At 37.8% G+C, this 12,303-nt stretch overlaps 1 protein-coding gene across 1 annotated transcript in view; it reads left to right on the top strand.

Moving 5' to 3' along the window:
• Nucleotides 1–12,303, top strand: part of LOC136839954 (uncharacterized) — a 63,705-nt gene continuing 51,402 nt past the window's right edge. Inside the window, exon 1 of the mRNA XM_067106228.1 lies at nt 1–412. Within this exon, the coding sequence (XP_066962329.1) occupies nt 1–412 (412 nt within the window). The remainder of the gene's footprint in view (nt 413–12,303) is intronic.

The following is a 12,303-nucleotide window of genomic DNA, read 5'->3' as shown; positions in this document are numbered from 1 at the left end:
ATGGTCCGTTCCGAGTCGCTGGCGCTCGCTTTCCTAGCCGCGTCGGTCCTCCAGCTGTCGGCCCTCGAAGTGACGGGGCAAACCTTCCGGTACAGCAAGATGTCGTGCGAGGACCTCATTCCCCGGCACCCGGACGAGATCGCCGCCTTCCTGCGGGAGGAGCAGAAGCTCAACCACGTAGCTCAGCCCACGAGGGCTGCCGACTCGACGGCTACCGAGGCCACAGAAGAGACCGGGTCGACTACCGCGACTACAGCCGGTACAACGACTACGACCACCACCACGACCAGAACTACGACTACTACGACGACTCCGGCGACGCCGCCGCCCAAAGTCGAGAACTATAAGGGAACCGTTGACATCCAGGTTCTGACGAGTGAGGACGCCTACAGGAGACTCAAGACTCTGAGAGGTGAGATTTTGACTTTTATATCTCTGAGGCTAAACTAAACAAGTAAAAAATGCAATCGAGTTTTCTGTACAGCGTATAATGCTGTGTGAGTCGCGGCCCATGAAACACACATGAGGCATTATAGTAGGCCTTTCACTGGGGAGAAAAAAGTATATATATATATATATCTTTGTTAGTACATCCATTTGCATATGTAACCCAATAACGTAGATATAAAAACAAATATATAAACATAAGTAAATTTTTTTATATTATATGTATATAATATATATATATATAATTATATATATATATATATATATATATATATATATATATATATATATAATTATGAAGATAATCAACTAAAATAAAATTATTTCTGAAAAAATGTAAAATATTTTCCTTCAACAAAAATGCACATGCGAGACTAAAAAAATAAAAACAGCTTTTATAATCGTAAAGATGTCAATACCATTAATCTAAAACAAAATTAAGATGCAGATGACCTGGATAGTCCTCATCCGATTGCAACTTCTGCAGTTTCGTCAAATATCTACACAATTCAGTCAGTCCATTTGAATTTCCAGTTAACCACTTAACTGACACCTGTATCTATATCCTGAAAGAGGTCCTGAACTATTAGTCATCTGTACTCTTATGTTTTATGCGTTAAAAGTATTACTCAGAGTATACCTCTCTGTGAAGCTTCAGAAGAGATGGACACTATTTTCAAGTGGTACATGACATTATTATTATTATTATTATTATTATTATTATTATTATTATTATTATTATTATTATTATTCAGATGAACCCTATTTATATGGAAAAGCCCACAGGGGCCATTAACTTGAAATTCAGGCTTCCAAAGAATATTAAAGTGTTCATTAGGAAGAAGTAAGAGGTGGTAAAAAGTTAAGTACACCTTAGTTTAACCAGACCACTGAGCTGATTAACAGCTCTCCTGGAGAAGGCTGACCCGAAGGATTACATTTATTTTATGTGGCTAAGAACCAATTGGTTTACCTAGCAACGGGACCTACAGCTTATTGTTGAATCCGAACCACATTATACCGAGAAATGAATTTCTATCACCAGAAATAAATTCCCCTAATTCTTCATTGGCCGGCCGGAGATGCGAACTCGGGCCTAGCAGAGTGCTAGCCGACAACTCTACCGACTCGCCCGACGAGGAACTAAGAGGAGGTGAAGGGAAACACAGAAAGATAGATCTCGCTTATTAAGAAGAAAAAAAAAAAAACACACATTTTTATCTACTTATTAATTTATTTTTTCTTTCTTAATAAGCGAGATCTCTTCTTTTCTGCATTTCCATTTATTTCCTCTTACTTCTTCCTAATGAACACCAAACTCTTTGGAAGCTTGAATTTCGAGTCAATGGCCCCTGTGGGCTTGTTCCATATGGATAGAGTTCATCTTCTGAATAATAATAATAATAATAATAATAATAATAATAATAATAATAATAATGTAATGTACCACTTAAAAATAGTGTCCATCTCTTATGAAGCTTCACAGAAATGTCCAGAAAGTATACTCTGACAAATGCTTTTAACACAAAAAACATAAGAATAAAGATGACTAATAGTTCAGCAGCTCTTTCAGGATATAGATGCAGGTGTCAGTTGAGCGATTAACTTGGAATTCAAATGAACTGACTGAATTGCAGTAATTCTGCCAAATGGGCTATAACGTCTTGTCACATAACCTTGAATATTATGGTTCTAATTTCTCCATCAACGCCAAAGTCTACAGCAAATAATCGATATCTAGAGCGCATTATCGCAAGGGATCTAAGGCTGAGTCCGCACTATAGTAAAACATGTCATAAACGCGCTGGAAACGTCGCATAAATATCGCAAACAGGTTGAAAACAAGTCATCGACCGTAAGTGGAGAACGAACCTTTGGCCAGTTCTGGATAATCTTACGAAGCACTCGTTAGAGCTACCAATAAGTCTTTAACTCGTCGTCAACCAGTTTATGATATCTGTGTGATAAATTTTCGACCTGTTTATGACATGTTTTACTGCAATGTAGACGCTCCATAAATGGAATGGATAGGGTAGGCCAAAGACCAAACACTGGGACTAATGAGGTCATTCAGCGCTGGAAAGGGAATGGAGAGTAGGTAGGTTTGAAGGGTGTAGAGGAAAACTTCGCAGTTGCGCAATGAAATAATTGTTAGGAGAGTGTGGATAGCAAGATATAAGAAAGATAATGAAGCTACAGTAAAAGGAATGAAAGGGGTTGCAGCTAGGGGCCGAAGGGACGCTGCAATGACGCTCCATAAAAGAACTATTTGCCGTCGAACACAGACGATGTCAACGCTGCGATTTGCAACACGACTGCAAGATTTACTCTGTCACCTGGAAACCAAACTGCCATAGCGTCTGCGGATGCTACTTTTGGACGGATTTCAGTCGTTTTTCCTTGCGAAATATTACTCTTCTTCATGACAACTTGAGGCTGGTTGCAAACACACCTTGTTATCGTAATCATTCTAAAGACTAATCTGAAACTACTTCTCTTATCTCATTGACGGGGGTTGTTGGTGTTTATGGTGCTACTTTAGCTGTTTCACCGTCACCTCCGATGCTAGTAAGAAAGATATGCGGAAGCTCAACGGGACGCCGTATTTAGTACTAGCTCCTCGGGGATCAAATATATCGTTCATTAATATAATTTGTCGACCACACAATATAGAAATGGGTGTAATACTTTGATCCCCGAGGGGCTAGTACTAAACACGGCGTCCCATTGAGCTTCCACCAAGTTTAGTGCTAGCTAGCACCTCGGAGGTGACGCGTAGATAACAAGGCAAAGTAGCACCAATTTTGTTTTTATCATTTTTTACGTTATGGTTGCCTTGAAGTGTTTATTTCTGTTTCCCTGATTCTCCAATATTTTTTCTATCATTATTTTTGTAATTTTTGTCATTGTCTGTATTAGCATTTTTTCTTTGCAATTCTCTGATCTTTGCTATTAAGATTTCCGTCTTACCATTTTTCCGCTGAAGGTCGGCGGCTGTTGTGCAAACTTACGGACCAGCTGTGTTTGCTCGTGTCATTTTTCAATAATGCTTCCTTTTGTTTCTTGGTTTCTTACCATATTTTATTATTATTATTATTAGTGTTGCATATCAGTGAATACTCCCTAAGCCGTACTATTTACTGATTATTTGATTAGTGTCAGAACGAGGAGTTTCCAAGCACACTTATTTAATTCTGTAGGCTGGCATCACGTCTCTCGTGGTCGTGCATCTGACCATGTGTAAAGAAATAAGTCTTGTGCCAAGACAGTGTAATTACCAAATGACATGCTGACAATTTCAATACAATAAGAATAAAAAGACGTATTGTTATTCTTACTGTATTTGTTACGATCTCTTATACAGCTGCATACTGTAGTGGACTTGGTATCCCCTGGGAAACAGTCTAGACTATAAAAATGTGGAATTCTGTCAGCATGTCATTTGGTACGAACAATGCCTGGCCACAAGATTTATTTTTCTTTGCTAATGGTCGGATGCATGACCACGGGAGATGTGACGCCGGTCTACAGAAATAAGTGAGCGTGTTTGGAAACTCCTCGTTCTGACACTAATCAACTAATCAGTATATAATACAGTTTAGGGAGAATTCAAGGGGAATTCACTGCTATCCCACCCACCTGTTGATTAAGTTCACCTCCGTGGGACCTAAGACCTTATATTAGCCACGTACACACTCAAATTCGATAGTTCGCATAAATTCATTGGTTATGGCTCTCAGGATTTACTTTGATGACCCTCAACGTATAGTGTGCTCTAGTTTTGCTTTCATGAGTGTCGACGGAATATTCAAATTTGATGAAGTCTTCGTCAACACCAGAAACAGCACGTCCTACAGGACCTCAAGAAACTGCACAACTCATGGGATCTCAAGAAACAGCACGACCTAAAGGGCCTAAAGAAACTGCACAACTTACAGAACCTCAAGAAACAGCACGACCTACAGGACCTCAAGAAACAGCACGACCTAAAGGACTTAAAGGAACAGCAAGACCTACAGGACCCCAAGAAACAGCACGACCTACAGGACATCAAGAAACAGCACGATCAACAGGGTCTACAGAAACAGTACGGCCAACAGGGTCTAACGAAACAGCACGACCTACAGGGCATAAAGAAACTACATGACCTACAGGACTTAAAGAGCACGACCTACAAGACCCGAGAAGCAGCACGACCTACAGGACCTCAAGAAACAGCACGGCCTACAGGACCTCAAGAAAATGCACGGCCACAGGACATCAAGAAACTCCACAACTTACGGGACCTCAAGAAACAGCACGACCTGCAGGACCTCAAGAAACTGCATGACCTACAGGGCCCAAAGAAACTGCACAACCTACTGGGTTTAAAGAAACAGCACGACCTACTGGACCTAAAGAAAGCTGCATGACCTACAGGATTTAAAGAAACAGCATGACCTATAGGACCTCAAGAAACAGCACGACCTACTGGGCCTAAATAAAGGAAACAGCACGACCTACAGGGCCTAAAGAACCAGCACGACCTAAAGGACCTCAAGAAACAGCACGACCTACAGAACCTCAAGAAACCGCACGATCTACAGGCCGTAGAGAAACAGCACAACCTACAGGGTTTAAAGAAACAGCACGACCTACTGGACCTAAAGAAACTGCATGACCTACAGGACTTCAAGAACCAGCACGACCTACTGTACTTCAAGCAACTGCACGACCTACAGGACCTCAGGAAAGAAACTCAAGAACGACGACTTATACAGAAACATCCGACCTACAGGACCTAAAGAAACAGCACGGCCTACAGGGCCTAAAGAAACAGCACGACCTACAGGACCTAAAGAAACAGGAACTACAGAAACAGCACCAGCTAAAGGACCTCGAATGCAAATTCAAAATAACTGGTTGGCATCTACACCATTAGGCTGGGTGTTTACAGGAGACACTTTATGTTATCATAAGGATGAAAATTCCAGTTCCGTACTTTTGCATACAACAAGGTACAATTAAGAGGAAAAGTAACTGACACATAGATTGTAGACCATATGCTGGCTCACTTAGGAATAGTCGAGCCTTCACTATTGTAGCCAGAACCGGCTTTCATGACTAAATGGAAGAGGCGTGGGTTGAAACAAACATGGAGTACCTATGAGGAAAAAGCTTGCAGACTCATAACTGGGAAAGGAGTTACTCCCCGCGACTCTGCAAAAGACAGGGAACCTGAATAGCTTATGTAAACCTAAACCGATATCGTTCCTCTATATAGCAACAGTAAAGTAATACCCAAGGAGAAAATGGAACTGCAAATGCAAGGCTTTAAATAATGCACACAATGGTCATATAGTATATCAAACTTTGGCCTCCCGCCTTCCGTGTCACCATAACCGGAGAGCTATCGTTCAGTATTGTATTAAATGTACGAGATAAAACCACCAGCAATAGATGTTCTTCACCGGAAAACCAACACTGGCCTAACACAAGCCCTCTCCAGCGTCTAATAATGGTGACGATGATTATAACTTAGTTTTCAGCTAAAATTCAGTTCCCATTAGAAGCCAGTGAATCTGATAACAGTAACTGAACATTACCATTTCTCCCAGGACATTACAGTACAACTCAAATATTCCTGAACTTGTCAGCTTTAAAAGTCAAAATCATATATTCCTAAAACCCACTTCATATGCAAATGTCAAAACTGTCAGTTTTTTGATTTGTTAGCATTAATCATAACATTCGCAGACCTTTTACATTTTCTTAAGCTAACATCGTCATTCTAATTATTCTATTCCTCAGTGTCATAAGATAAAGATATCTTTCTTGCTGTAACGGTTCGTGGTGTCTGATATTTCTAAAAGAGTGACACAGACACTAAATTCCAGTGCTAAGTCAGAATTAGGCCAAGTCAAGGAATGAATTAATGATGATGGGAACAAACTATGTATGCACGTATTATTCTACTGAATTCTAAAAGAAGAATAATTTAGTGATTCCCCAGGACGATGATTTTTGTTAGATTAGGGTTGAATTGAATATAGAATTTAGGTCCAAAGGCCAAGCACTGGGACCTATGAGGTCATTCAGCGCTGAAACGGAAATTGACAGTAAAAGGTTTGAAAGGTGTAACAGGAGGAAAATCTTGCACTTGCACTATGAATCAATTGTTAGGAGAGGGTGGAAAATAAGATGGAAGAAAGAGAATATGAAAGGAGGTACAGTAAAAGGAACGAAAGGGGTTGCTGCTAGAGGCCGAGGGCACGCTGCAAAGAACCTTTAAGTAATGCCTACAGAGCACCGCATGAGGTGCACTGATGGCACTACACCCCTACGAGTGTTAGATTAGGGTGACCTCGTACTGAAGATATTGCAGAGTTTACATGGTAAAAATGGAGTAGCCATGCTTTCAATGGCGGGGTGTGAGGGGGTGGACTGGGCCGGGTTGTGGCGGTAGGGGAACGGGCTGTTAGGGAAGGGTAGGGCGTGGGGAGGGGGGGCGGGTAAAATTTAACGTTCACAAACTTCATAAGTATTCAATTTTCGTAAAGCTTGTCTGTAATTTATCTTTTGGCTTTAATGCACAACACCTACTGCATTTTGTTTTTCATTTTAACATTTACATGTGTTGACTGGTATGACTGTCATAATGTGTTTCGAAGCTGCCACAGATTTGGGGACACAAGTACCTAAAAAGCTCCTGCCAGCCACCCTGGGCTTACCATTTGATGGTAACGTCTATAAAGTTCAATTATTGATGGCAGTAGGTCATACTTTAAGGATTTACATGGGGTTTGCTATGAATTACTAAAGTCCTATCTCTTTTGAATGTTCGTAATCTGGATTTAAGTGATCCAGAAAGGGCGAGACTACTGGTGAGATTTATTTTTTCTGTGGAGCCCAAGACAAGGTCTTGCTTTACCTTGGACATTATCTTGTCTACGCCAGGCCACCCTCGAAAGGTCTTGATCTTATATATCAAGGACGAATGGAAAGTCTTGCACGTATTTGTAGATTAAGTTTAATTATTTTTAGCTTCTCGGTCTGCGCATCAGGGTGCTTTAATCTTATCTAAATACACCCTTTCTGAAGGTACATTTCACAAAGCTGTTGGGAGCTTTTCAGAGATAGTAGTTTTCCAACTACATTCCCTCTGTGATTTCGAATTGTTTTTTGTTTGTTTAATAATTAAGGATGATTTTCCACGTCCCTTAACATAATTACAGGCAATCACTTGCATATGATGGTGCAACTGTTTAATTTCTTAGCACACTGCCCAATTCATTATCAAATGTGGGCAGTTAAACAAGACGAAACATAACACGTAGGAAAAGTTCATAACGATGCTGGTTGGTGATCCTAACAGCAAATATAGATACACAACTAAGTGTAACAATCGGGAAAACAATCAAACGGAATCCGTTCCCCATAAAGAAACATTTACACAAAAACACATGACCCAAATTTTTTTTTTTTTTTAAATGTTTACCTGCCAAAATTAAATTTACGGTCTGTTTTTCAATGCAGATATGTTCTTCGAAAATGTTTGAAATTATCGACTCGAGGAATTTACCTAAATCCGAGATGATGACAGTCATTGAACTTTTGACTTTATAAGAGGAAGCTACTCTCTCTCTCTTCTCTCTCTCTCTCTCTCACACTCTCTCTAACACACACCTTGCGTGGCTAGGTGGAAATTCTCGATTTGCAAGGGAGTTAAGCTTGAATGCTGAAAGAATTTACCGATAAATAGCTTTCACTTACCTCCTATAAAAACGACCTGCGCGTCTTAAAGAAAGAAAGAAAGAAACCCTAGAAACATTACTAGTAACTCTTCATTGATACCTCATAATCTTGTATGACGAAGCTCGGTGTTTTTCCAGCTGAGAACCAATACTAATGGCTGACGTGGCATCCCGCCGAGATCGAAAACACAATAATCAATTCGCTGCTTGTACGAGACTGCTTTAGTTGCGAGAGGCGTCGGGATACGATAATCTCACATTTTCTGACGGGTCGAATAAATGGAGGAGGAGGAGGAGGAGGAGGAGGAGGAGGAGGAGAGCAAGCTTGGTTGATTGTCGGAAAAATTTTATTCATTTCGGCAGAGATCGATGTTGACTGAAATGTGGGTTGTCTCCGTTCTTTAATATGCATATCATCATACGATTACAAGAAATAGCATCACGTAACAAAATAATGAAGGCAAATGCGGAAATGACATTCGCGTGATATTCTCAATTCTTGACAATTAAGAGTTAGGAGAACCCATAAGCCTTGAAAGGTTTAATTTTATCCATTCATTCAGTGAATACCTTTTGAATATATCTCTAGACGAAATCATGTCAAGACCCATCACTTAAGAATGGCTGGACATGTTGAAACAGCCGGGAAATGAGCTTTCCTATTCAAATGAAGAAGCATAGCTAGTGAATACTAGCTATGCTTCAGGAAGAGACCGGATAAGCAAAAACCAAGTAAAACATGCGCCGAAGTTTCTTCGGCGCAGTCGAAGTTTTCTGTACAGCGTACAATGCTATGCGAAACTCTCAGCCGCGGCCCTTGAAACTTTCAGCCACAGCCCGGTGGTGGCCTGTGTTGTTGACACCTATCGCGGTGCCAGACGCACGATCATGGCTAACTTTCACCTTAAATAAAATGAAAACTACTGAAGCTAGAGGGCTGCAATTTGGTATGTTTGATGGTTGGAGGGTGGATGATCAAGATTCCAATTTGCAGCCCTCTAGCCTCAGCAGTTTTTAAGATCTGAGGGCGGACAGGAAAAAAGTGCGGGCAGAAAAAATGCGGACGGACAAACAAAGCCGGCACAATAGTTTTCTTTTAGAGAAAACTAAAAGTGAAATATCAACGTTAACACAAGCATCATATTGGGCGCAGACTGTGTAGAATGCCAGAATACTAAAAGAAGTGACAAAAAATTGGTTAGTTTACAATAAAAATCCATATTTTTTGCCCTTTAAAGATTTGACGCTTCAAGGACAAATGAATTTTACCCAGGAATAGCAATCTCCGCACTGGAATGTCAAAATCCTAGAAGCATAAAAAGATTGAGTTAGTTTCCAATAAAAATTAATATTTTTTTGCCCTTTGAAGATCTGCCAATTCAAGGACAAGGGTGCTTACTCAGGCACAGTAATCTCCTTACTGCACCTTCACGAATATATAACATGTACCTCGATCATGTCAACATTCTCCATGCTTACACAGAATGTGAATCACTTTGCAAAGTTAACCGTAAACGCCAAGTGTCCCAAAAGTAAACATTTCCTATATTTGTTCTTGTTAGTGTGAACTATCAAAAATATTCCGTACAAAAAAAAAACATTTGATATAATTGTCTTCTGTCAGTATGAAATATGAAAAATATTCCGTATCCCAAAAGTAAATATTTCCTATATTTGTCTCCTGTCAGTACGAAATATAAAAGATATTCTGTCTAAAAAAATTTAATTAATATAATTGCCTCCTGTCAGTATGAAATATGAAAAGTATTCTATGTCCAAAAAGTAAATATTTCCTATATTTATCTCCTGTCAGTATGAAATATCAAAATATTCTGTATCCAAAAAGTAAATATTTCCTATATTCATCTCTGTCAGTAGGAAATATAAAAATATTCTGTATAAAAAAAATTTGACATAACTGTCTCCCGTTAGTATGAAATATGAAAAATATTCTGTATCCAAAAAGTAAATATTTCCTATATTTACCTCCTGTCATTACGATATATAGAAAATATTCTTTATAAAAAAACATTTAATATAATTGTCTCCTGTCAGTATGAAATATGAAAAATAGTCTGTATCCCAAAATTAATCATTTCCTATATCTGTCTCTTGTCAGCACGAACTATCAAAAATATACTGTATCCTCTAAAAACTTTCCTATAATTGTCTCCTGCCATTATGAAATATAAAAAATTTTCCGTATCCCAAAAGAAAATATTTCCTATATTTATCTTTCTGTCCGAAATATCAAAAAAAGAAAATATTGTCAGCATGAACTATAAAAATATTTATCCTATAATTGTCTCCTGTCAGTATGAAATATCAAAAATATTCCGTATCCCAAAAGTAAACATTTCCTATATTGGTTTCTTGTCAGCAGGAACTATAAAAAATATTCTGTATAATAAAGATTCCTATAATTGTCTCCTGTCAGTATGAAATAAAAATATTCCTATCCCAAAAGTAAACATTTCCTATATTGGTTTCTTGTCAGAACTATAAAAAATATTCTGTAAGAAAAAGATTCCTATAATTGTCTCCCTGTCAAGGAAATATCAAAAATATTCCGTATCCCAAAAGTAAACATTTCCTATATTGGTTTCTTGTCAGCATGAACTATAAAAAATATTCTGCATAAAAAAGATTCCTATAATTGTCTCCTGTCAGTATGAAATATCAAAAATATTCCGTATCCCAAAAGTAAAAATATGTCAGCAGGAACTATAAAAAAATATTCTGTATCTTCCTGTCGGTATGAAATATCAAAAATATTCCGTATCCCAAAATAAACATTTCCTATATTGGTTTCTTGTCAGCAGGAACTATAAAAAAATATTCTGTAAGAAAAAGATTCCTATAATTGTCTCCAGCCATTATGAAATATAAAAACATTCCATCCCAAAAAGTAAACATTTCCTATATTGGTTTCTTGTCAGCATGAACTATATAAAAAATATTCTGCATAAAAAAGATTCCTATAATTGTCTCCTGTCAGTATGAAATATCAAAAATATTCCGTATCCCAAAAGTAAACATTTCCTATATTGGTTTCTTGTCAGCAGGAACTATAAAAAAAATATTCTGTAAGAAAAAAAGATTCCTATAATTGTCTCCTGTCGGTATGAAATATCAAAAATATTCCGTATCCCAAAAGTAAACATTTCCTATATTGGTTTCTTGTCAGCATGAACTATAAAAAACTATAAAAAATATTCTGTATGAAATAAAAAGATTCCCAAAAGTAAACATTTATAATTGTCTTCCTGTCAGGAACTATAAAAATATTCTGTAAGAAAAAAAGATTCCTATAATTGTTCCCCCGGTATGAAATATATCCCAAAAGTAAACATTTCCTATATTGGTCTCTTGTCAGCATGAAATATCAAAATTATTCCGATGGGCTACTTCCTAAATGCCAGACGAAAGGGCAAGGAAATGTTACCTGCGGGAAGGTGTGAGATGTCGCTGAATTTACCATGGCAGCGGCTGGACAAGAAACGTCGCGTTTTGCTTAATAAGCCTACTGGTCTTGCACTCATATGTGAAGGAAGGTCACCTGGTGTTTTTTTTCGAGGCAGGCAGATTTTTTTATATCTAGAAGAAGAAGAAGCAATTAATACACATAACAATTAAGATTTAACATTGAAGAAATCCACAGTGGTGAAAGTGTAAATATATATTAGAAATATATATACAAAGAAGAAAGAACATATCTACATTTGCAATTGTGATTTCTTCAGCAGTAATAAAACATAATAATAATAATAATAATAATAATAATAATAATAATAATAATAATAAAAATAACAAATAATAATAATAATATGTACAAATCACGACTACGCTACACTCTTGTTCTTCAAAGTGGCCTTCCTAATAATAATAAAATAAATTTAGATTCTCTTTAAGTTTAACAATTTCTTGGTTTAATAAGATAAAATGATCTTATATTTAGCACGCACATGCAGAAGTTAATGAAAAGAAAGAGCAAAAAAATCTGAAATAATGTTACCAGGCCTAAGGTTTTCTTCCTGACACGACTCTTGTCGTTACAGAATAAAATTAGATAAAATCTGATTTTACCCTCCAGATTTCATCTGACTTTTAAAATTCAATGAAA

The sequence above is a fragment of the Macrobrachium rosenbergii genome, chromosome 7, assembly GCF_040412425.1.
Source record: "Macrobrachium rosenbergii isolate ZJJX-2024 chromosome 7, ASM4041242v1, whole genome shotgun sequence".
NCBI lineage: Eukaryota > Metazoa > Arthropoda > Malacostraca > Decapoda > Palaemonidae > Macrobrachium > Macrobrachium rosenbergii.
The sequence above is the reverse complement of the archived record's forward strand: the minus strand, read 5'-3'. Positions and strand labels throughout refer to the sequence as shown.